Source organism: Dichomitus squalens (genome assembly GCF_000275845.1).
Source record: "Dichomitus squalens LYAD-421 SS1 unplaced genomic scaffold DICSQscaffold_36, whole genome shotgun sequence".
NCBI lineage: Eukaryota > Fungi > Basidiomycota > Agaricomycetes > Polyporales > Polyporaceae > Dichomitus > Dichomitus squalens.
In genome coordinates, this window is record NW_006766918.1 from 287,079 (window position 1) to 310,787 (window position 23,709).

A 23,709-nucleotide genomic window follows, 5' to 3' on the forward strand; every position below is an offset into this window, starting at 1 on the left:
TTTGTGATCAAGGTCCCTGTGCTCCATCCTACTGCGCTGAGAATCTGACGATCACTTCGCGTCGGCGACGGGATTGTCCATGCTCAGACGGCAGCTCCGTTGGGTCGAAGCGACTGTCGTCGCAACGTTGTTGTTCGCGGCTGCGGATGCGTCTTGCCGGGACTCCTTTCTCCGCTACCTTGTCTCCCCAGAGGCCGTGAGTCATGTCATACACGACATATGCAATCTCACTGCGCTGTTTGCGCTGCCACTCTTCTTTGCTCCGTCATCCTCGATTGCTTCATGCCAGAGAGGGCGACACTAACGTATATTCAAGGCAAGCACACTGTCCAGAGTCTCGATATCGTAGAGGAACTGATGCCTCTCATGGTCAGCGCACGGGCTATAACAGACAAGCGAACTTCTATGACTGATTGGAGCTGAGACGTCGAGTGGGAAACGCAGATTACACAGGTGCGCCTACACGTCGTGCACGTTGTGCGTATGGTGCCTTGAAGCCGCTGCACCGGCAGAACGTTTCCCAGGCCCTGAACAAGACTGTGGGGTATAGGAGAACGCCGCGAGCGGCCATCGTCAGCGTCACTGGTCATGGACGGGCGGAGTCTCGCAGTGCCATACCCTGCTAGATGAAACGTACCGCATACTCGGAGAGCGTCCCACATTGGAGTAGTGAATCAGAGCATCCGGTTCATGCGTCGTTGCGGCGTGGGTGCTGAGAAGGGATACACACCCATGACGCCTGTGTAGCCTCCTACGTTTGCTCTGAGTCTGGCCTGCCTATCAACATGTTGCGAGCCGAGTTGGCTGTACCTCCCTCGGCCTTGGCAATCGGCCATAACAAGCCAATCTGTAAGAATCCAAGCCGATAGAAAGTTGCAGCGACCCTCACCAGGATGCGTTGCTCCCCTAGACTACTCCGGATTCATCCGAGTCCGAGGAATATGAGATCCGCCTTTGCCGGCGGTAGAGCCGCAGCCGAGCGTGAGCTTCTCCCACGACGATGGCACATTCATGTTCTCGGCAGAGCCGGCACAGTTCACGACCACTTTCCGAGCTCCATGCTCGTTTCACTAGTTGCTGGTGAACTCAAGTCGTCTCCAGAAGAGCATAGAGGCTCTCATGCCTTCACATAAAGGGGCAGGCATATTGCGCAATCATTCCCTGGGTGAGTGATGTAAGTTGCAGACGCATCGATGGAGATGTTGACAATGATTCAGATACTTCTCGAAACTCGATGTTCGTTCTCACAAGCCGAACGCACCGAATACCGAACAGTGCGCAGCAGTCGCGATAGCCATTCTTCTCTGCGATATGGAGTCCACGTGATGCGTCTACTCAACTGGTCCTGCATGACACTGACATAGGCTCTCAGCCAGCTGCTTCGAGAAGTCCTCTGCATGCTCGCGCAATCGGGCTCTGCAAGTACAGCGTACATTTCCCGCAAACACTGCGCACGGCACAGTCCGGACAAGAAAATCCCATGGTCCGCCTGACGTCTAAAAGATTGCTATACCGGCAACCCACTTTTCACGCCTTTCCCGGTTATGATGGGACTATTCACGAGCAAATACTACCGAGCCGCCATACAATTCAGTACACTACCCACGCTTCAGAGACTCGGGCCAACAGTCTTGCGAAGCTTTTCTCGCGGTCGCCATTTCGGGTCGTTGGAGGGTGCCGTCCCCTTTAAGCGTCCCACCCCCTTGGTACGAGCCGGATTTACTTCCCTCCTCCGTCCTTGCTGATAGCTCCGCGCTGGTCAGTACCCTCCACTTGCGTCTGGACACCAGCGAGTCGTCAGCCCTGAGGACGAAGAAAGCATCCTTGGCCGAGATCGCTCGTTCGGTTGAAGAGGTTGTGCACATTCTAATCTTATTCCTTGATTATGAGGTGTGTTTCCCGGGAAAACCTCTCTTGGCTCGGCAAATTGACAAGGGACTTGTACCTTCACAAGGCGTCGCATATCCCGCCCGACATGGATATCGCTATTAGTCGTCCCTCCGATACTGCCGTTTCTCCTTCCCTTCGCGCTTACGCGGGCCGATCCCGTCAATGTCACTCTGGACGATGCTTCCTCGTCGATCGTGTACTCTCCGGCCTCTGCGTGGCACGAGTCGTCTGTGCCGTGCTCCACTTGTCTTGCCCCCAGCCCGTCGATCGCTTTTCAAGGCACCTGGCACGACGGGACCCACATCATACCCACCGAGGACACAGACGATTCCCCGAACAACGCCAACAATGTAGTACAGCCTACACCAACACCCTCGAACGCACCAGGAGGCGATGGAGATATGGGAGATGGCAAGAAGGGCGATACGGACGATGGCAAGGACGGAGACGATGTCGATGCGAAGGATAAGGACGGCGGCGGAGATAGTGACAAAGGGAAGGGCAAGAAAGGTGCTGACGATGGAAAGCGGAGGCGGAGGCATGACTCGGCGGGATCCCACTTGCTTCGACGACAGAATGCTGCTAATGATGCATCGTCCAATCCGTTTTTCACTCCCAACTTCGATAGTGATGATGCCGGATTTGTGGACAATCCTGTCTCGGCTCAACTTAACTTCACCGGTACGTGCACCGTGTTCCTTGCAGATCACGACTGTCAACTAGTGTTTGCGTCATCGTATCATGCTAAGCTAACGACGGCTCACAGGGTCTGCGATATACGTCTACGCCCTCATCCCGCTCGGGCTCGCCCAAGGCAACTCAACGCCGACGTTCATGAATCTCACGTTCCTCCTGGACTCGCACCCAGCTGGGACCTACCAGCATACTGGTACGGCGTCGGCATCCGGATTCTTACCATCGCAGCCGATATTCGGGCAAACCGGTTTAGCCGAGGCGCCTCATAACCTAACGATCCAAATCGGGCCAGACTCTGTCCTACTGCTCGATTACATCGTTTATACGAAAGAAGAGCTCGGGGACGGGACAGACACTACGAGCGCGGCAGCCTTTTCTACGTCAAGCAGTGCCCCTGGGGTACAAGAAACGGGTTCAGGTACTGGGAGTTCAGCGCCAAGCGTTGGTCCCGGGACTTCAAAGTTGTGCGTATAATTCCCGCTTATATTTCGGGACGCTGCTATTCACTCACGAACCGAATTATCCTATTCGCTGGCGGGTTCTAATATCTCACTGGTTCTTGGTTCGCTCCTTCGTTATGTACTCCACTGCCTGAACTTGCCTCACCCTCTTCTTACTCTCCCGTCCGCCCACTACCACGCCGTCGCTACCCCTCCCCCGCCGCAATGTCCTCCAGACCTGCCAGCCAGCAAAAATCACATAATATTGCGACCTTCGCAGGTGCAGTCGGCGGCAGCGTCGGTCTCCTCGCCGTTCTCGCATTATCGTTGGCCATCAGTATCTACAGGCGAAGAGTGCGCGCGCGACGTCGCGACAGGCGTCTTCGGCGGGCACGAAACCACTCTGATCCCAATTTCGATGGCGAGTCTTTCCACACCGACGCCTCCGAGGATAGTCCGCCCATGCAGGGTCCTACACCGTTCATTCCTCGATACTTCCCTGGCACCGTTATCCCTACTCGTCCGCCACCTTATTCTCCATCTGCCGATGTGACAACGGCATTGCTATCGTCGACAACCCCTGCGTGGAGTCCTGTGCAAAGCCCGTCGCCAGGGGAGGACAGGTCGTACGCCGATCGACCACCACCAACACCACCTCCTCTGTCGGACGAAGACGTGGACGACTTCTTCGCCCCGCCATCGTTCGCTGCCGCCATATCCTCTCCAATACCTGCGATCCTTGCAGGTTACTCGCCAGTACCTACATCGGTACCCGTGAGCACGTCGCCAGTCCCACGGCATACGAATGGGTCGGGTTCCAGAGGGGTGTACGCTACAGACCCACCGCCGACGCGTTCGCGCGCCAGCTCCGATGCGGGGTCGCTACATAGCGGCTACTCCGACCGGCCACCATCGTTCGCTTCGCAGGCGCCGCCCTTGATACCCCTGCCCGCGCAGAACGACGGCGATGCGGAAGAGATCACAGTAGGGGAGGAGACCCGACAGCGGATATCTGATGGAGATCGCGCCTCCGTACGGTCTACGCGGTCTCAATGATGCATCACTCGTACATTACACGCACACACTATTGGTGAGTCTTCGCTCATTGGTGTTCGTACCCCTTTACGGCGTCATCGCCGTCCCCGGCACAGAGGCTGCCACGCTCTGGTGTGTTCGTGTGCTCGTGCGCTCCGAACACGTTGGTGCCTTGTCCCGTGGACAGCGATCCGGCGCGTCGGGCCAGCACCGACGCACGCCTGTATTTATGCCCCAGCGTCCGGTGTAGCGCAGCGGCGCGAGGCATAGGGGCGTGGAGGAGCGTGGAAGCGCTTACCCCAGAGTCGGGCTTAGTTTCCCACTATTGGCGCTCTCCGTTCCCTGCTCGCGCAGCGCGTTCCCAACGACTGCCCTGCCTCCGCTCTTGCGCCTTCCCACGGCGGATCCGGTGTGGTTTGTGCGCTCACACGAGGGGGCAGCCTGTCCCTGCTTGCTCTCAGACTGTCTAACGGACCTTGCTGACTTCCGACGTTCCTGAATTGCAGATCCGCTACATTGACTGGACCGCGTGAGGCGCCGCAGGACTAGCCGCTCTGAGTCTGGGGCCAGGTACGGACGGTGTTCACGAACTACTGCGCGCGACATTCAACGCACGACTCGCGAAGCCCGTGCTCTGAACTTCGTCGGTCGTCCTGTCGAGCGTCGATGCCCCGCACGAGTCATACCTCACATTTACGACAGATGTACCTTACTAGAGCTCGCATTGCTATTGTCGCATCTCAATTACCTCCGATTAGCATGGCTTGTGTGTATGTAACATATTTCTATGGTACACCGTGGGTCAGCACGTGGGCGGCATGGGACTGCATATGGGATGTCCGGTATGACCGAGCCTCGCTGCGGGCATTCGAACCCACAAAGGGAACGCTGTATCATGTTCGTCATAAGTGGTACTTCGGGCCTCGGAATACAGATCGGCGACTGTACATTGCTATTGAGCATCATGTCACTCGTTTGGAGCGGTACGCCGTGCCTCAGCATCCGTATAGAAGTGTTTGCTCAGGTCGATGGCGTACGATGGCATCCGACGCTCTTACTCAACACGCATCATGGAGGCATGAGCTTGACACTCCGAAACATCCTACGCGACCTCACGTTGAGGGGAGATGCCGGTATGCCGGAACGTATGGCCAGCGAGGACGGAAATCACGGAGTGCCTATACAGGTATTCGTCGGCTCCGCCTGGGGCTGTAGTGCACTCTGTCACAAATTAAAGGCCATCACAAGGGAGGTAGTACGGTGCGCGGACGGGCCGCACCCGCAGACATGTGAGTATGCTTCTTCTGGATTCGTATGCCTCCCCGGCGAACCCTGGGTCATGCCCGACTGTCGGCAGCACTGATAGAAGCAGTATGAGAGATTTATTGCTTCCAGGAGAAGTTATACGGACAGTAGGCACAGGACGGCTGCCGAATGCTCTAGTCATCAGCCAATTCGAAGCCTTCCGCGGATAAATCTAGGGTCATATCCGGTTAACGACTTCGTCGTACAACCAAGAAGTGTATTGGAACCGCGTAAGGATGATGTGTTTAGGAAGATAAACGTGTAGCATACCTCTTCAATCCTTCAGGTGAACAATGCCAAGAGTGAACGTGGTTGATCTTCGACGACTTCTCGGTTACATGCTCTTGAGCTCCACTGCATGTATGAGCGGTGCCTACTTCTCGAACACAGAAATATTCATCATCCTATGATTGCATCGAACGTCTGTCCGCCTGAATTTCGGCACTTGGTGTCCAAACGGCGGACTACGAAAATGACACAGCAGGCAGACCGCGGAGGAAAGGAAGAGTATGGATGTCAGGTGCATGCTAACTTCCTGACAGTCCTTACAACTCATGCGCGTCGGAGTAGTGAAATTTGCTTAGGTAGTCGAAAGAAGGGGTTTTCTCGCGATGAGCAAGGCCTTTGTTTCAAGTTGTGGGTCGCTTCGAGTCGCTTGTTCCGCTCCATCGGCCCGGGCGTGAGAAGGGCGTTGAATAGCCACGAGGCACTCGGCACGTTCGGCTCTACACATGGGCGCTCAGAGATATTCATACTACTACGTCTACATGTTGTCCCGGAACTCCACTGTGATCCTGGACGTCAACCCGGCCTCTTGGGGATTCCACGAGAACATTACCTCCAGTGAGGTGGGAAGACTGAACAACTAGAGGATTGGACCTGACTGAATCCTGCGTCCTGCCGAGTCCCAGGACCAACAGGTTTCCCGTTGCCGCCCTACATCCTACAGAAGATCATCTTGCCATCGCGAGCACTATCTAGGGAAAACTGTCTTCCAGCAGGAAACTTGCGACACCACCTTCCTCATACAGAGTCACCACTGAGAGAAGAGCTCTTCGAACCATTGGAATTCCGTAAGTTTTTCGCGGTGCTTGTTGCCAAATGACTACTGTTTCACACGAGTAATGTCGCGTGCCACCACAGGAAGCATGCCTCTCAAGCGATACACTACGTCTGTAGACGGAACGATTCCAGTCCCTGCTCTACTCTACGAAGACGAGGCTTTGTTGACGTCTCAAGACAACGTCGGAATTTATGACGGGTATGTATCTGATAGATCACATCGCGCTGGTCGATTGCGATAATCTGCAGCATCTCATAGTTCTTACCTGGCAGTCAGCAGAAGGCACCTCATCATCAAGCTGGTACAATATACGCAACTACCCATCGCTTGTTCTACATCGATGTAGCCCACCCACTCTCCCGGTCGTTCTCCCTTGATCTAGCCCACGTAGCGCGAACAGAGCACTATGCCGGCTTGTTCACCAGCTCGCCCAAGGTGACCCTTTACTTGCACCCGCTACCTCCTAAACCAGAGGCACCTACCCAGATAGGACTGGTTGACCAACCTCCATCATCGCTAGCCCCTGATGGACTCCAGTTCTGGGAATGCGAAGTCTGCAGCAATCGTAACCCTATCGGGCTCACGTCCTCGGCGTCCATGGTCTGCGCACTGTGTGGCGTACCAAGGTCCTCCGTGAAAGCATCTATAGACATGCCTTCAAGGCGAGCGCCTCTGGTCTCGCACTCGCTGTCGACCTCCCTCCCATCCTCCTCGCTCAACCTCTCTGCATCTCTCGGCCTCGGCAAGCTTAGTCTATCGAACTCTGCAGCACCTTCGCCACCAGCCGCTTCACACAGCTCTTCAGATGAGGTTGCGTGTTCTGCATGCACCTTCCTCAATAGTCCTCTTCTCCGAGAGTGTGAGATATGCGGCACTCCTCTACCGCGCAAGCCCACCTTGTCGTTCTCCTCAGAACCTCATCCACCAGCCAAATCCGCACCAGCGTCGCGCTCCGCTACTCCAGCCCCTGTCGATGAGGACTCGGATGAAGACACCGACTCGCCTGAGAAGCGGATGATTAGGCTGAGTTTCCGGAAGGGAGGCGACAAGCCGTTTTACAGCGTGTTGAGGAGAAGTCTCCTCGGCAAGGCGTGGGAGGTAAGCATGTTCGAGGCTCACTGTGACCCAATAGTCACCGCCTTTGCTCGGCACAGAGCAAACAGGTTGCCAAACCTCTGGCGTCGGCATCCAGGGGAATCGGAATCAGTATGTCCACTGGAATGACAAGTCTCAGCTAGTTGACTTGTCCTTACTCCATCCCTTTCTTTCAGGCGGCATCCTTCGGACCGTAGAGACTACCGCCTACGCCTCCCAAACCAACATGGAAGACGCCCTGGCCGACCTCGAGGCGCTCATGATCAAATGGAAAGACATGGTCAAGCTCGCCCAAGACCTGAATGAGCGGCTCACCGCCGCATCTACCGTGGCCCAGCCGCTGGTAACTCCAGGCATCGGTCTGCCCTCCTCTCCGTCCGCATCCGGCCTTAGTGCTGCCGCCCCCGGAGCTGCGAGCAGGCAAGTAGTGGAGCCTGAGGAGGCGACCTTCATCCGGTCGTCGCTCGCGCAGCTCGGGCTGCAGATGGCGAACGCACCCGTAACACAGGACATGGTTCATGACGAGCGCAAATGGTACGAGGAACTTGCGAAAGAGCTCGCTGGTATCCTAGAGGGTACGGGGAAAGGTGGAGAGGGCATGATGCGGAAGCGCGGGATCATCGCCCTCGACGAAGTGTGGGGTGGCTGGAACCGCGCCCGAGGAGTTGGTGAGTGCACGTCTCCATTTGCCTACATCTCTGGAACTCTGTCCCTCTGGGCTTGCTTCACGTCCCGGCCCTACCCTTGACGTACGTCGGTCAGGGTGTTGGCGTTCGCAGCTGCGTGCCGGCTTCTTTCGATTGTTTCTGTCGCCTTCCCTTTAACTTCTGACCTTTCTGGTTTTGCCGTGATGTTCTCGGAGACGGGACTGTCCCAGGTCATCACGGCACTAACTCAGTGATTCGTTGCAGCGTTGATACCGCCGGCGACGTTCCTACAAGTCCTCCCGCATCTGCCCAACTTCACGCTTCCTCCAATCCGCATGCGTACCTTCGCGGCGTCCGGTCTCTCAGTACTCCACACTCCTCCGTACGGAAGCGCAACGTTCGCCTCCAGACTGGTTGGTGTGCTAACCCTCGGTGCGTGCATCCGGCGACATCTTCGCCTCCTTATGCTAACCGCCCGCTTATCAAATCCCGGATCTGTCATGATTAACCATTGCCAACCCACGTCGCTCGGCTACACGCCGCCTCCTCATCGGCATCCCTCCATGTTCGCCGGCGGTACCTGCGCTATCCCGCCTTGGCATTGCCTGCTTGCCGATTACAGTGGGTCCGCGGACCACGATCGAGATCGCACAGGAAGAAGATCTCCCCATTGGACTAACTCAGGAGATGCTCGACGAGGTCGAGATGGACGGTGAGACTTGCAGGGACGACGGCGGTTCCGGCGTCGCGCTCTTCGCTTCCCGGACCGGGAGCGCGAGCACATCTGCGGACGCATGGGCGGCGAATGGAGGCGGTGAGGTGCGCTATTGGATCAACATATTCCGGGGTTACGTGTGGGACGGGCAGGAGTAACCTTGCGCCGGGGACACTCCGACATCGGGCCAGTCGATGTGGTTACCAGGCGTAGGCTTAGATCGAGCACACTTCGGCGTGGCGTGTGCAATGCCTGTATGTCCGGGGCAGTGTCGAGTTGATGTTCGACATATGCCTATCACGAGAGGGGCACCGCGAATCCGAGGTACAAGCGGACATACTGCACCCGCAACGTCGGCAATTGTCGCCGTCAACCGGACTCAAGCTCGCAATGCCTATCTGGTCGCCATACTTCGCTATGCTCCCGCTCGCCGTCCGTTCTCTACAGCCACCATGAAATTGTACCTGATTCCTGCTCACTTCTCACACGACTTCCGACGGTCGGACTCTGGGAACGCCCATCTAAATGCCACGACTTATACGGAGGTCCCTCCTCCGGCCTCGGCATTCACTTCGAGGTTAGCACCTATAGACGCTACCTGTACTGCCTATCTCCAACGATCGCAACCGATAGACATATAATCTCAATCTTGCCACGCCACTGCGACCCTGAACATCGACCGTCCGCAGGCCTTCGTGGCCCATTCTCTTCCAACGCGCGCTCCGAGTGCGAGCCCGACGGCGTCAGTCCTACGGGTACTGCCTACCAATCAAAGGGTCATCCTATCCGATGGCTTGGCCACGAGGCTAGCACGAGTGACCGTGACAGTTCCTGAGATTCATTGCCGATGCTGGCGTTGAGTACGGAGAAGAGGAGGCACCCGGCCGCCCAACGCGAACGGGCAACTCCTGGAGCTCGCCACATACCCCGGCACGGATCGTAGATGAGGACAAGTTTGGACATATAGCTCTTTTGCGCCCATACTACGACAACCGGCCTCCGCGGGGGCTTTCTATGATGTTGTTTGGCCGCCGACGCATACATGCGGGGAAGGATTGCGTCGATGCTGCCACACACCATAGCCAAACCAGCGACGGTCTGATGACCATAAAAATATCATGACATTGCGGGGAACGATTACGATATTAGGGGTGCCGTCCGACATAAAATTACGTATATACTCGTGAATGAAGTGAGACCGAGAGCGCGAAGTGATTGCGATGGAGAAATAAAGAATCGTGACGATTGCGCGGGGAGGGCCCCGGGAGACTTAGGGTACTAGTAGGCTATAACGACACACGTGGATATACAAAAGGCGAGCTAGGCTAATACGAAGAAAGCGCGATGCACCGAAACGCGTCTAGCGCTGATAATTGAGTGGAAAGTAGGAGTAAGTAAAACGAGCGACGTCGTACAGACGACCATGCCCGATATGTGACCATCAGGGGATCCGCTTGGGACGGGACCATGGAGATACGCCGGTGGCGGGCGGACCCTATGGATCCAAGACAAGCCTGCGCGCATCGGCACAGCCCATCGCAGATCAGCCGAACGAAGGGGGTCATGGGAACAATGGGGCACGAGTCGATACGACGGAGGAGGAATGAAAGGGGAATGGAGGAGAACGAATGAGGAGAAGACGAAGCTAGATCGATGATGCAGGGCGAGGACGTTAACGATAGCAAGCACTAGTGTGGTGATGAGTGATGGATGGACGGATGGATGGATGACGAAGAGAGGAGCAATACGGCGTGTCATTTTGATACAGCAAGGCCAAGTCCGCTTAGGGTAGTGGTTATGCTAGGCGTGCAGACAGCGGTGAACATATCTGATAGCGGAACTTGCGACAAAGTAAAGAACAGGAGAACAGAAGACAATGCGGGACTTAGATATTAGATTGATATAAACTTCCGATTCTGTAGGCGTGACCGATGTGCGGTGTGCGTCGTCGTGGTGTGTTCCGGGACGTATTACGTGTGTGCTATATAGTATCCGGGTCCGAGTCGAGGAAGATGTCGAAGTCGATTGTGTTGATAGGATTCAGGGATTCAGAGAGAGTGATGTGGGTGCGGATAGTACCCCTGCGCGTACTGGACAGCCTGCGCGCCCGCCAGTCCAACCGCGTACATGCCGTCCGCCGATTGCTGCTGTTGCTGTTGTTGGGGATGATGCTGTCCGAGGTCCATCTCGTACGTCTCCGCCGGTACCGCTGGGCCATTACCATACTGCATCGGCGAGTCCGTGCGGTACATACCCTGGAACGGCTGAGCCTGGGCTTGCGACGAGCCATACGCCATCGCCGACGCATCCGCGTCTACCTGATGCACGCCCTGGACGGCCTCCAAGCTGAGCATCTGCCGCATCTGCTCCTGCAGCTGCCCGCTCGAGCTCGAGCGTGAGTGGTGCCTGCTGGGCGGCTGCGAGTCGTAGCCCCCCAGCGGCACCGTGTACGCCATCGGGCTCGACTGCGCCGAGTGCGAGACGTGGTGGCCCGGGACGACGTACGGGTGGTACGACCTGCTGCCGCTGCCCCCGCTCGCCTGGCTCGACTCGGACAGCGCGGCAGAGTACGGCCGCCGGATGCTCTCGCCGACGCCGAACTTGGCGATCGACGGCGTCGCGCTCCTGTGCCGCCTGATCGGGCCAGGGCCGTTGTGGAGCGCGAGCTCGGGAGGGTAGAGCGCACCATGGTCGAACGAGAGCTTGTGGCTGGGGGCCGAAATGGACGTGACGTTGTACTCGCCCAGCGCGCTCGCGTGCGTGTGGTACGACGCGTCGAGCCGCTGTTGGTGGTGCTGGGGGAGCGTCAGGGCCGAGCTGCTTGCGACGCCCGTGGCCGTGAACGCCGTAGAGGAGGGGCTCGGCTGCTGCGAGCGCGGGATCGTCGCCCATTGCGCGTCAGGCGAGTTGTTCGTCGTCGACGCCGTCATGTACGGGCTCGGCTCGGGGGACGTGCGGAGGACCTGGCCGGTTGCGTCGTACGAGGGCTGAGGCTGCGCCTGCGCCTGCTCGAAGAACATCTCCGGCTGCTGCTGCTGCTCAGCGACGGCAGCGGCCGCAGCAGCCATTGTGGGCGCGATGGCGCCTGTGGTCGTCACGAGGCCCTCCTCGTCGCCCGGGACCTCGTGCACCTGGCCCTGCACCTCGACCTCGCACATCTGCACGCTCGTAATCCCCCGCGCGCCCGAGAGGTACTCCAGCTGGCCCTCAATGTCGTCCACCTCGATCTCGTCCGCCTCCTCCGGCTCTCCCTCGCCCACGAGCCCCGACGCGCCCACCGCGACCGCGGCCGCGCGCCGATCGTGCGTGCGCACGTGCTGCGCGAGGTTGTCCGAGCGCGAGAACCGCTTCCGGCACCGGTCGCACTCGAAGGGCCGCTCGAGCGTGTGCGTCCGGAGGTGGCGCTTGAGGTGCTCCATCCGCTTGAACATCCGCCCGCACGAGAACAGCGGGCAGACGAACGCCTTCGTCCGCAGGGCCCCGGCGAGCATGCTGCCGCTCGCGTCCGCGCCCGCCCAGCCCGTGGTGATCGCCTGCGGGACGCCCGCGACGGCGTAGGAGTCTGTATCGGAGCGCAGGGGGTGCGCGTGCATAACTGTAGCGTACTCGGGGATCGGGTACGTGTGTCTTTGCTCGAGTTGTGGCCGGGGACCGGGCATGTGCGGCTGCTGCTGCTGGCCGAACTGCTGCTGGTCGTAGCCCGAGAGCTGCGTCATGTTGTCGTACAATCCACTGCCGTCCTGCTGCTGCTGCTGTTGCTGTTGTTGTTGTTGTGACATATCACCAGCAGCAGAGAAGGCCAGCTTCGCCGCTGCCGCCGCGTTCGCACCGTTGACCGGGACGGGTACGCCGCCGGCGACCCCGGGCCCGGAGAGCCCGCTCAAGTATGGAATCTTGCCCTGTGCGCCTCCCGCGGCGAGCTCGATCGCCTGCTGTTCCAGCGCGCGCCGTTGCCTCTCCTTCTGCGTGATGAGCACATCGGGGTTGCTCGCGACGAAGTCGCCCCGTGCCTGTGCCCTGAACATGTCCTCCGCGCTCAGCCGCATCGTCTCGCGCCCGAACCTGTCCAGGTGCGGCTCGCGGTACTGCTGCTGTTGGTGTGCGTGTGCGTGGGGATGCGGCCAGCCGTATTCGCCATCGGGGTGGCCGGGCATGCCGTGGTGGCCTATCGCGGACGGATGGTGGGGGAAGTGGTTGTCGCCCACGCCCGGGGACTTGCGCGCCTTCTGCACCTTCTTGCGCCGCTGCTTGTACGTCGGCGAGCCCTCGAAGAGCGAGAACATCGAGAAGAACGGCGAGTGCGTGTTCTTTGGTGCCGGCCTGGGGCTCTTCTTGTTCGCCTTTACGCTTGCACTATCCTCGCCCTGCGACTCGTCCGCCTCGGACGCCGACGACTGCCCGGCATCGGACTGCCTGTCGCTGTCAGCGACGCTGCCGTTCTCAGATGCCTCGTCCGCGCGCCGGACCGCGGCCTCGAGCTCGCCCTCACCCTCTCGGCTGCCGGACGCCTTGGCGAATTGCTCATAGAGCGAGCGCTTAGGGTCATAGGTGAACGAGAGCGCAGGCTCGCCCGTGACGACGGTCGTTGGCTCGAGGCCCATCTTCTCGCGCTTGAGGTCGCGCTCGAGCGCGTCGAGGAAAAGCCGGTCATGTGGCACAGAGAACCTGTAAGGGGGTAAGAGGAATCGTGAGTAAGGATGTGCCGGTATGCCGATAGGAGCGGAGCGGAGGTGGAATCGGGAGCAATGTGCCGAACGGGGTATGATTTCTGTATAGCATCACCAGGATGGATGGGTGGATGTACGGCGAATGAATGGCGATAGTGGCACCAGGATGCTGTACCTGACCTCCGGGCAAACGGAAAAGAGGAACGAGGCCGAAGATGGGAGGAGGAGGCGTGATCGCAGAGCAGGATGGACCACTCACCAGTAGAACACCTTCTGCTTCTTCTGCGTGCGAATGCACTGGTACTTGAACAACAGATCAAGGAAAGGCGACTGTCAGCGCAACGGAGAAAGAGAGCCCGTCAGCATCACTCATAGACGTGGATGGAACGTGAGGTATGGGCTCAAGTGCACGTCAATCCGTTCGATCGGCCAATCGAGCAGCCCCAATCGTGATCAGCGATCAGGCGAAGACTCGTCCGGTCCCCCCATCGCATCTAACCGTCTGGACGAAACGAGTGATGCCGTAGAAGTCCCCAAGCATTACGAATGGCGAGTGACGAGGGGAGCAAAAGCGAACGGAGGGGCGTGCACAGGAATAGCCATGAGAACGTACCTTGGGCTCTTCCAGACACGCGTCTATCCCAGGCTTGAGGTTCCTGAGGTCGGAGAACACGCCCTCTTCGAACTTCTTCATATTCCGGACGGGGCGACCGAACGCCTCGAAGCGGAAGACGAGCGCGCGGACGATGTCCGTTCCTGTGATGTGATACAAGCCGCCCCAGAGGACACAGGAGACGTACTCGGAGTTGGGGAGCAGGAAGCGGTTGAGGGCCGGGTGTGCGCTGTGCGGGTGGCCCGCGGGCACGGTGGACGGGTCTGGGCCAGCGAAACCGTTCTCTGTGTTCCAGCGGGAGGGGGCGGTGGCGAGGAAGAACTTGAGCCTGTCGAGGTGGGCGAGCATCTCGCGCTCCTGGAGCGTCAGCGGGCGGCTGAGGCCTCCGTGCGGCCCGGAGTTGTCAGTAAGCGCATCGGCGATGGACTGCTCCTGCTGGGGGAGGTCGCTGTCGCTATCGTGGTCGGCATCGATGCCATGCTGCAGCTGATGGTACGAATTGGGGCGGGAGGGATGCGCAGTCTGCTCTTCCGGATCCTGCTCGTGGGGCGCGGGGTTGGCTGTCTGGATCTGCAGGGACTGTTGGGCGGACGGAAACTGGGACTGCTGCTGTTGCTGCTGAGCGAATGGCTGATCGTAAAACTGTGCGGGGTCGTGATGTGGTGGGTAGGCGAGCCTCTGGCTGTAGTGGGATGATGATCGTGGAGGATACGATCGTGCTTCAAGCGGGAAGGGGAACGGGTGGGACGACTGATGCGAGACGAGGCCTTCCATTATACGGGGAGTACTATGCGTGGGGATGGAAACGAGGATGATACAAGAGAGCGTGTGCGCCTGCGAGTTGTTAGCCTATAACTGTGCGAGGTCGGGCGGTAGACGAGTGAGCGGTCGATCGTATGCGCGAGAGAGGCAGGGGACGTACGTTACTGTGCCGGGGTCGATGCAGATGGAGGATCGGCGTGGTGGATGGGATTAGGATTAGGGGAGGGCACAGACCTCGGAAGTAGAAAGGTTGGGATAGGAAGAGAGCAGGCGGGTGCGAAGCGAAAGCGTGACGGACGACGGTATTATCGAGGATGTAGAGGGCCGGAGATAGGAGATTACAGCGCACACTCGTTCTGGGAGCGCGGCTCTAGAGTTTCAGTAGTCGTGGTCGCCGTTGTCGATGGCGGGGGGCGGGGACGAGACGGGGAGGGAGAAGGGCAGAGACAGAAAGGGGAGAGCGGCATTAAATGCGAGATGGCCGCCAACCGGCTTCCCTTGCCCTTTTCGGGCGACTCCTCCCAGCAGTCACGCAGTCACTCTCCGCCTCCCCTGCTGCAGCGCTCCGATTCACCAGCTCTGCCGGGCCCGCAGACAGCGCACAGCAGCAGCCGCCTCGTCCTCGGTCTCCATTCCCCCATCAACACACAGCCCGCCACCCCCCTGCATCAGTCTCCATTTCATTAGGATATCCAAAGCCTCCTTCCCACTCGGCCAATATCACCTCAGTCTCGACATACGTCTATACCATGTACATACACACAGATCCTGTCAAATCACGTACACAATACATACCCATCGTCCATCCCACTCCCACCCTCCTCCATCCTCGCCCTCGGCTTCGTCGTGACCCGTCCGTCACCTCGCAAGACGATCCACGTCTTCCATCGCCACCGTCGAGCCCGGCTCGGTGCCTCTTCTCGCTCGCTAGAACCCACCCTCTCGAAGCAACGCAAGTGAATCATTCATGGCTTTCGAAGAGCTCCGCCGCTGGCAGATCGCGCACGTCCAGAACCCAGATCTACAGATGCCATCCGACACTTGTCTTCCTCCTTCCTTCTCCCTTCTCTCGTCTCGCTCTCGACGCTCTCGCGTTCCTGATTCTTGTCATTCGGCCCTCCCTCCGGAGCGTCTCCCTGGGCCTGTGTCGGCGCTGCGCGGGACGCCATCATGATGACGACCGCCGCGGGCCCTCACCAGACTTAGGCCCATCATCCACGACCACAGCCATGCGCAAACCGCCCACCCACATTCCCATCGCACACACATGCCAGAATCGCCACACTCGCGGCCCATTCGAGCTCGAATCTGATCCCGCTCCGGCCGAGCTGGGCCACTCCTCTCTAGCTCAGCCTTCCCACCAGGCAGGATGTCTGCTTCCTCCCCAAACCCACGCAAGGCGTTCGCTGTCCAACACGCTCGCAACTTCCCGCGCACGAGGCGATCAACCGCTCCCCCACCGACCCCAGCCTGGCCCCCGCCGTCCCTCGTTCTTCCTTCTCCGTTCTGCGTTCTGCATACTGCATCCCGACCCCCCTTCTTGTCGCCGAATACGCCCCCTTCGAGGCCTCCGGCCCCCCTTTTCTTCTCTTCCGCTCGTCCGGCGACCCGCCGATCGGATGCAGATGGGCACGTACGGTCCGCGGCGACCCCACACCGCTTACCGCTTGCGACAGGTGCACTGCGTGCGGCGACGCGCGTCAGGCCCGCTCGCGTGGCGATGCGGCGGTGTCATCGTCCAGGGTCCTCTCGCTTCAGTCTCTACACTTGCACACTGGCCAACGATCTCGCGACGACACGACCGCTGTGCACAACGCGCTGATGCATACCATGACTCCCCCCCCATGGCGGCGGCGGCGGCGACTGGTAGCCACTGCATAGGCCGCCCGCGGCTGCTGCGGCCGAGTCTCTCCCTACACACACCGTGCCATCTCCGTCGCCACCACCAGTAGCCCCCGATCCGCCGGCAGCATCGTTCGTGGCTTTGATTGAACAATCCAGACCGGGCATAGTGCGTTTGCGCTGCCCCCGCGCGCCGATCGGTTCTGTGCGACTTACAAAGTCCGCGAGCATGCAACGTGCCCCCCTAGCTGTTGGTTCGTACGTATATACCGCGCACCGCCCCCCGCCTCCGAGCGTCTGTGGATCTTGCAGCGTCGAGCGGGAGACCAACCTAACTTACTGCGACTTGACTTGGCCCTTGCGAGAGATATAGTTTGTGATGATTGACGATTTCATGCAATCTTCGTGATGTTGATCATGGCCATCCAAACTCGCAGCCTCGGGGAACAGGGTCATGCCCAGAAGCGCAGATCGTACATACGTAGGCCATTGTGCCTATACCTATGCGCATCGGTCCTTCAGCAGCAACATCAGGCAGGCCGCTATCGGACGGCGATGAGACGGCTCCAAGTCCAAGTGTGCCTACGTGCCATGGCTGCGCGCAAATTTTTGCGTCATCGCTGCCGCCTTGGGACCGACTGGAAGTCATCATGCATCGGGGATCAAGCAATCTGCTGGTGAGATGGGCGTCCGCTCGTGTTCATAGGTCGCGGATATGGAAGCGCGGCCGATCGCCTCCACCTTCCCCGTGCGTCGTTCCACCAGCCATGCCCCGTAACCGCTGCGGCAGCCCGCGCGATTCGGAAAATGAACGCAATGGGGTGTGGCGACCGTTGGCGGGCACGCTAAGGACTGGCGCCGCGCCGCCTTCTTCGCGAGTGCCGCCGTGCGCAGGAAGCTTCCGCTTCTTCGGGACGGTGATTATGCATACCTATATTTCTAGCGACGGAGTAGACTTCGTGCCTGGTTATACAGACATATCGTTAGCAAACGCCTGGGGATATGAACTCACTAGCAGCTGGATGTACTCTTCCTCCAATTCTATGAAGAGTCAGTGGATAACACTGAACCGCGCTCCTCGAGCTTAGCCACTCGCGGCCGGATATCGAGCGCATCCTTCGCCTGGAAACACTTCATGCGAGTACGCTAATGCACGCACCGTTAAGTTCTGCATTCCCTTCGGACGCCCGTCCGGCCGTCAGATATGCTTCTCTCGGCCACGGTGCCACCACGAACCTAATCCTGAACCTAATCCGACAAGCCGCGATCCTCAGCGCTCCCAAGCCCATGACCTAGCCGAGCCGTAGTGGACCCTTGCGCGACGGTCCCCCGTTGCTAGATTCGGTGTAGGATTGGACCGTAGAAGCTTCGTGTGCTGCAGGGGTGCCATCCAAGCCATGAGCGTGGACGTTGCCGCCGTCACGAAGGCGAGATGCTGCAGATGCGGGAGCCAGTTTCGCGGATAGGGTTTCTGATCCGATTGCGCTTGCGAGAGGTCAGACTCTGGGGCTCCCTGAGCAATGTGCACGTCGATGCAGATCGTCTTAGTTGCGAATTTCAGCCCCCATCCGCGTCTTCTAGGTGGGCTGCGCCGCGCGACGCTTTGCCACTGCAGCAGCAGCCGAACTAAATGGTGGGAAGTATCGCAATGCAAAGCACAGTGCGAGAGCTCGCCGTCCCCTGTAACAGCGCGTCGATCGAGATCGGTTTCTAGACAGGACGTTGGCGAGCAGCGGATGTTTTCGAGCAGAAACGTTGGGGGCGTTTCCACGTACCCACCAGCTGGAACTCTTGGGTCCTTCCTCCCTCCTACTGGAGCGTGCCTGTTGGCTGTGAGCGCCGACGATGACTTCTGGAAGTGGAAGGCCCTCCGCCGCGGTAACTCCGTGGCTCGCGCCACACGTCGCATGGAATGGCTGTGCGAACCTTGAAGCTGTAGACTTGACGTTGCAATGAAATCCGAGCCCGCTGACGTCGCATATGCGTCTTGAAGCTTGAAGGCTCTGGGGGATTGAATAAAAGGAGGATCGGGCATAACGAAACTCCTTGCGAGCCTCCGTCGCGCAACGGCGGCGCCTTCGCTTATTTCGACAGCTTCCCGGAAGAACCGCCTCCAAGTCAGATCATCAGTCGATGTCAAGTTCCCGACAGACTTCTCCAGCACTTGAGGCAGGTCCAGGCTCTCACAGCCAGAGTTGGGATCCTCGCCGTGCCGTTGGGATCGACAGTTGCCGGCGGCACCGGGTAACATTCATGTCGTAGGGACAGCCGTCTGGATGTACGACGTCGACACCTGCGCCTTCCGCACTTCGCAGATGCCGCCTGATAGAACACACGAAGGCTGCGAGCGGGATTGCAATTCATGAAACTCTAGGCCCGTGACACTCCTCCACGAGGCAGGCACAGAAGTGAGGATCTGTCCTGCGAAGGCCCTCGTGAGTATATGCAATGCCGCGAGTGATGAGAGAGAAGGTCCGGCGCACGTCGGCATGGGTCCGGTGTTAACCATCGGTCTTCCTAGTTGACCGTGACGCCCATCCAGCTGGCGTGGATGTTCACATGGTCATCTCCGACGTGGTTCGATATCGTGCACGCTTTTTCCAATAGGATTCGAAGGTAGACACGTCTGTCCCAGCATAACTCGAAACTGGCCACGGCTGCCATCCTATGTGAACGTTCAAAGGGTCGGTGCGGAAATAGTCACTCACCGGTGTGATTACTCCGCACTAATCAATAGTAACGAGCAAAATGTATGGTCAGTACCCGAAATTGACCTGAAACTGAGACGGCAAACGGAGCGATACGATTCTTTAGGTGTTCCCCGGCTGGGAACCTCGTCTGATTGCTGACCTTGCGCACAAGTAACTTCTATAGTCATCACGTAACCTCTACAGTCCTTCGTGCGCATCCATGCACTGCACCAAGCGCTTGGGACTGCTCTGCCAATCATGCAATAGGCCACACATTTGGTTTGGTCAGCCTGCATCAGGAATACCCCGTTCGAGTTAGACCCACGTGTTCCGGGCATCGCACGCGTGAGGTGTTTGCGCGACGCCACTCTCTGAAGACGCGTCCCTTTCGCGTCACTACGTAGGCGGTGAACTGCGTGGGCCCCGGAGATTCATAACATCCGCCGCGTCCTCAAAGAAAGAGGTGGTTAGACCGCTAGCTGATCAGCCATATCGCATGCGTGAAGAAGTAGCGAGCACCCCTCGAGCATTCTGCGGCTCATACTTACACGCCACCAACCTCGTCTAATTCGAGACTGCGAGTCGATCGACAGGTCGATAACGAGTCCGATCGAGTGGCCGGCCCGGGCCACCGTCATGCCAGGTGAGCGGGATGACCAAGTATGGAACAAGGGGCGCAAAGCATCTTGGAAGACAGCTTCAGATTGATACCGACGCCGCTATTCTCATCATGCTGTTGATGACTGAGGAGCCTGAGGCGTCACACGCTTTCATAAGAAAAGTGATCATGGTGGGAACCAGAAGCGAAAGGTTATCTCAAGCGAGTTCGCCATTGGAGGGCACGTACTGCGTCGAGCGAAATGGCGATCAGCGCCAGAGACAAATAGTGCATGTTAGGAATGGAAGGCTGGGGCGCAGATGATGTGAAACACCCAAGCACTCAGAGCGGCAAGGGCGGGACTCGCCCCGAAGAGGAAACATAAAAGGGTGCGACGCTAAAGTCGTTGCGACGGCGTAGCTCCAATATGCGTGCAGGCTCCGGACTGAGGTCCGTATCGAACACGGCGCGGCTTGCGTTATGAGACAAGGACATGGTATGCCCGGTCCTGAGCTGAGACGGGCGATACGCCCAAAGAGTTGAATCTGAGAGCGTCGGAGGACGCACGATAAACGATCCCCTTCAGCCGAAGGGTGCACGAGAGCTACTCGAGCTGCGATAGGAGCATGGGCGAATATCCTCCCGAGTTGGTACAGCGTAGTGGGCGCAACACGGCGTCTGCTTCGGTTCTATCTTATGTCAAAATGTGAATCTAGAATCATCTACCGTACCCACGATCAAGGCCCATTGGTGTAACGATCGAGAGCGGCGTCCGGGTCGTCCAAGGTGCCCATCTACGGTGCGCTCTTTATCGAGTCTATCCGAAGCGATTGGGCCTTCAGAGTGCATCGTGGCAGGCGATTTAGACGAGATGGGACACGGCCTTTAGCAGAAGGGCGCTGAGATTCGTCTCAACCTCAGGACATCCCATGTCATTAGTCATGCATGGTATTGTGCTATGACGTCGCACTCCGCGTGAGCGTGGCTGACGATTCTGCAGACAAGGATTTGATTCTTACCAGCGGCAGGACCTGAATGGCGGGCCAACAGCGCATTATGTAAGACCGGTCAGCCAAACGGACCAAGTTGGCCAGAAGACGTTTGAGGAGTGGACACATATGGGTGCTTGCCTTGGAGATGTAGCATCAGGCATCTTCGCGCGCCCAGGGCGGGGTCTGAAGGGTGCTGCGGGATCTGTAGGCATCACGGAACATCGGCGAGAGCAGGAACTTCAGCGGGCATATACCTCACGCCGTGGAAGATGCGCCTTACGGATGATCGTCGTTAAGAGACGTTCATAGGCGCCAACGTCCCAGTCTTCATGGCGTTCGGCGGTACTCGGTGTGATACTCTGTACCTAGCCTGCGAGACAGGACTTGACTGCCCTGAAGACTATAGCGTCAGGAGGCTGACGTCACACCTGAAGATCAGTATATGCGTACTAAATGCGTAAATATGGGATAGATCAGAGGCGTCAAAGGCGATACCTCGTACTTGTTGAGAATACAGACCGGTGTTGAAGAATGTGACCAGTGCCTTGGTCTCTATCATGACCATTTGCAAGTAATCACAAGGGCCAGCAACGCAGGAGGTTAGTGTGGCGCAAGATACCTTCAAGCAATGCCCAGCAAAGACGACAGCAGTCGCCCAGAGACTTCTGGATACAACTCCCAGATGATGTGGACGATTTACAATTGTTCCTATTAGGGATGAGGGAGTAGCGGATCCCTGTGTACTGGCAGTACTGCTGCTCACCATGATGGCTGGGTGGGATGCGGGATGCCGTAAAGCGCCTATATCGACAAGCGACCTGTGGTCATGAAATGATGGAGCAGGACTTCCGCCATGATAAACTCAAGTCAAAGCTGGGAGCAAGGCTCAGGGGAGGAACGACCCAGCTGCCGTTTGTGGAAATAGCCCGGCTTCTGAGGGATGGAATGTCAAACCTTCTCTGAAGGCGCGTTAGACCTGCGACACGACCGTTCGGAGCGCCAGGGTCGATGCCCGTAGAGCGGATCTGTACAGTGTATCAGCGCAGAGCCTCAGAAAAAGTGACCAGCAGAGATGACAAAGAAGATAGAGCGATTGTTGGGAGTCTGAATGTCCAAACCCGCTGTGTTCGTTGCGAAGATCTGCATCATGCACGAGTTGAAGCTAGCTATGTATGCCCTATCAAAGTGAGTAGGCATGGGGTGAAGATGACACTCACATTCTTACCCGTGGGGATGGGTGTACTGATTCGCCCCGGTCAGTACGTATACATACTTGCCCAGCTTGACTTGGATCGCTTGTGACAAGTGTCGCTATGACGGGACACATCGTAGATCTTTCAGAGCAAAGAAAAAGCAGAACTGTCAGACCTGTATAATGATGCGCATATATGCAGCGCAGGTGAGGTTACGAGCTTGGGACGTAGTGATGGAGAGCAACGAGGTTTTTGTGGCGTTCTGACTTCGACGCCATATGCGCCGGCCGTTTCCGGCGAACACTACTCCGCAGGCGGTTGAGACTCCGACCTACTTGCCTCGACATCGTTTCATGCAAGACCATCTGGGGCTTCATTCTCGGGCAGTAGCATATAGATGCAGCCAAATTTTAATTGCAGTCACATCATTAATTTTCGGAGTGAGTTACAGTTTCTTTCTAGGCCGGATACTCATCCGACAGGGTGAACCGTCTGGACAGAAGGGAGCGTTTTATACCCAAGTCGCTAAGCATCGGGGGGAGCAATGATGCCGCATAGCTTTTCAAAAGAGTTTGGCCGGATGTGCGGGATATGTCCGTGAGGACAGCGGCGGCCACAGGGCAGACCATGTCGACGGAAAGGCACGTCAAACTGGAGACCGGGCTGCGGAGACGCCGGACGAGTGTCGCTGTTGTGGTGAGGGTGGTGAGGGGTTGCAGGTGATCCAAGGCTATATTTCTTGTGACAGGCTCGGTCATGGCTGCGTTACCCTCAAGGTGTCTATAGACAGGTGCCTCGCGTTAGGAACGTCGCTACGCGTCCGAGGGAGTGATGCCGTGGTCAACGATGGTGAGCACGCGCAACCTCTCAGTTTTTGTCCCGCCAAGTCTGTCTACTTTTCCGCTCGACACCCCCGCAGAGCGACGCAAGGCTAGCTGGGGTGCGGACAGCGACTTCGTGATGGCGGAGTTCCTCGAGCCCGCCACGAAGCGACACGTCCAGCTGAGGGTTTCCATATCTCTAGTGCTTTCGTTTTCGCAGCACACTGTCTCCCTGAGCTCCCTCGGAGTGGCACAGAACCCGCAACCTGGCCGGCTTCGGCGACAGGGGGGCAACGGCAATAGGGTATGGTTAGAAAAAGAATCGTTTTCGAACAGAGAGTTATGAACAGGCGCCCCGAATCAGGCCGTTTCTAACCGGGATCAATAACTGTTATTAACTCTTGTGTTATTAACTGTTAAGAAGATTTTCTAACGCCGCCGAGGTTTATTAACAGTCGTATTGAATCGATGATCACCACGCGTCCTATCATCTTGCCTGGCTCGCAATCTGCTACCCTATCCTCATTGTAATCCTTGTCTCCATCATCTGGGTCGCACAAAAGCATGCGCAAGGCTTAGGCACGGAGATTAACCTCGCCATCTACCTTGAACTCGGTATCTTACGCCTACAGCCTCCGACCGGAC

General features: G+C 58.0%; 6 protein-coding genes across 6 annotated transcripts; 3 read left to right on the forward strand and 3 right to left on the reverse strand.

Annotated features, from left to right (window-relative positions):
- Positions 1–721: 721 nt before the first annotated feature.
- Positions 722–1,531, forward strand: DICSQDRAFT_139193 (uncharacterized protein). The gene is made up of 4 exons (XM_007368524.1): positions 722–849; positions 911–1,165; positions 1,218–1,322; positions 1,373–1,531. Exon 2 carries the CDS (start codon positions 942–944, stop codon positions 1,131–1,133), a length of 192 nt encoding a protein of 63 aa, XP_007368586.1. The 5' UTR covers positions 722–849; positions 911–941; the 3' UTR covers positions 1,134–1,165; positions 1,218–1,322; positions 1,373–1,531.
- Positions 1,532–1,885: 354 nt separating this feature from the next.
- DICSQDRAFT_172766 (uncharacterized protein) lies at positions 1,886–4,082 on the forward strand (the record flags this gene model as incomplete). Its single annotated transcript, XM_007368525.1, has 4 exons — positions 1,886–1,890; positions 1,955–2,571; positions 2,657–3,004; positions 3,307–4,082. 4 exons carry the CDS (start codon positions 1,886–1,888, stop codon positions 4,080–4,082), a joined length of 1,746 nt encoding a protein of 581 aa, XP_007368587.1.
- Positions 4,083–6,160: 2,078 nt separating this feature from the next.
- DICSQDRAFT_139194 (uncharacterized protein) lies at positions 6,161–9,958 on the forward strand. Its single transcript, XM_007368526.1, has 7 exons — positions 6,161–6,439; positions 6,510–6,627; positions 6,702–7,527; positions 7,584–7,635; positions 7,701–8,192; positions 8,436–8,603; positions 8,794–9,958. The coding sequence occupies exons 2-7, from the start codon at positions 6,515–6,517 to the stop codon at positions 9,042–9,044; spliced, it is 1,902 nt and encodes a 633-aa protein (XP_007368588.1). The 5' UTR covers positions 6,161–6,439; positions 6,510–6,514; the 3' UTR covers positions 9,045–9,958.
- Positions 9,959–9,989: 31 nt separating this feature from the next.
- Positions 9,990–14,940, reverse strand: DICSQDRAFT_182404 (uncharacterized protein; the record flags this gene model as incomplete). The annotated part of the gene is made up of 3 exons (XM_007368527.1): positions 9,990–13,551; positions 13,813–13,883; positions 14,167–14,940. The coding sequence occupies 3 exons, from the start codon at positions 14,938–14,940 to the stop codon at positions 10,935–10,937; spliced, it is 3,462 nt and encodes a 1,153-aa protein (XP_007368589.1). The 3' UTR covers positions 9,990–10,934.
- A 1,672-nt stretch (positions 14,941–16,612) lies between these two features.
- On the reverse strand, positions 16,613–17,101 carry DICSQDRAFT_156651 (uncharacterized protein). Its single transcript, XM_007368528.1, has one exon. The coding sequence runs from the start codon at positions 16,999–17,001 to the stop codon at positions 16,690–16,692; it is 312 nt and encodes a 103-aa protein (XP_007368590.1). The 5' UTR covers positions 17,002–17,101; the 3' UTR covers positions 16,613–16,689.
- Positions 17,102–21,342: 4,241 nt separating this feature from the next.
- DICSQDRAFT_148954 (uncharacterized protein) lies at positions 21,343–21,615 on the reverse strand (the record flags this gene model as incomplete). Its single annotated transcript, XM_007368529.1, has 2 exons — positions 21,343–21,443; positions 21,501–21,615. 2 exons carry the CDS (start codon positions 21,613–21,615, stop codon positions 21,343–21,345), a joined length of 216 nt encoding a protein of 71 aa, XP_007368591.1.
- Between the last annotated feature and the right edge of the window lie 2,094 nt (positions 21,616–23,709).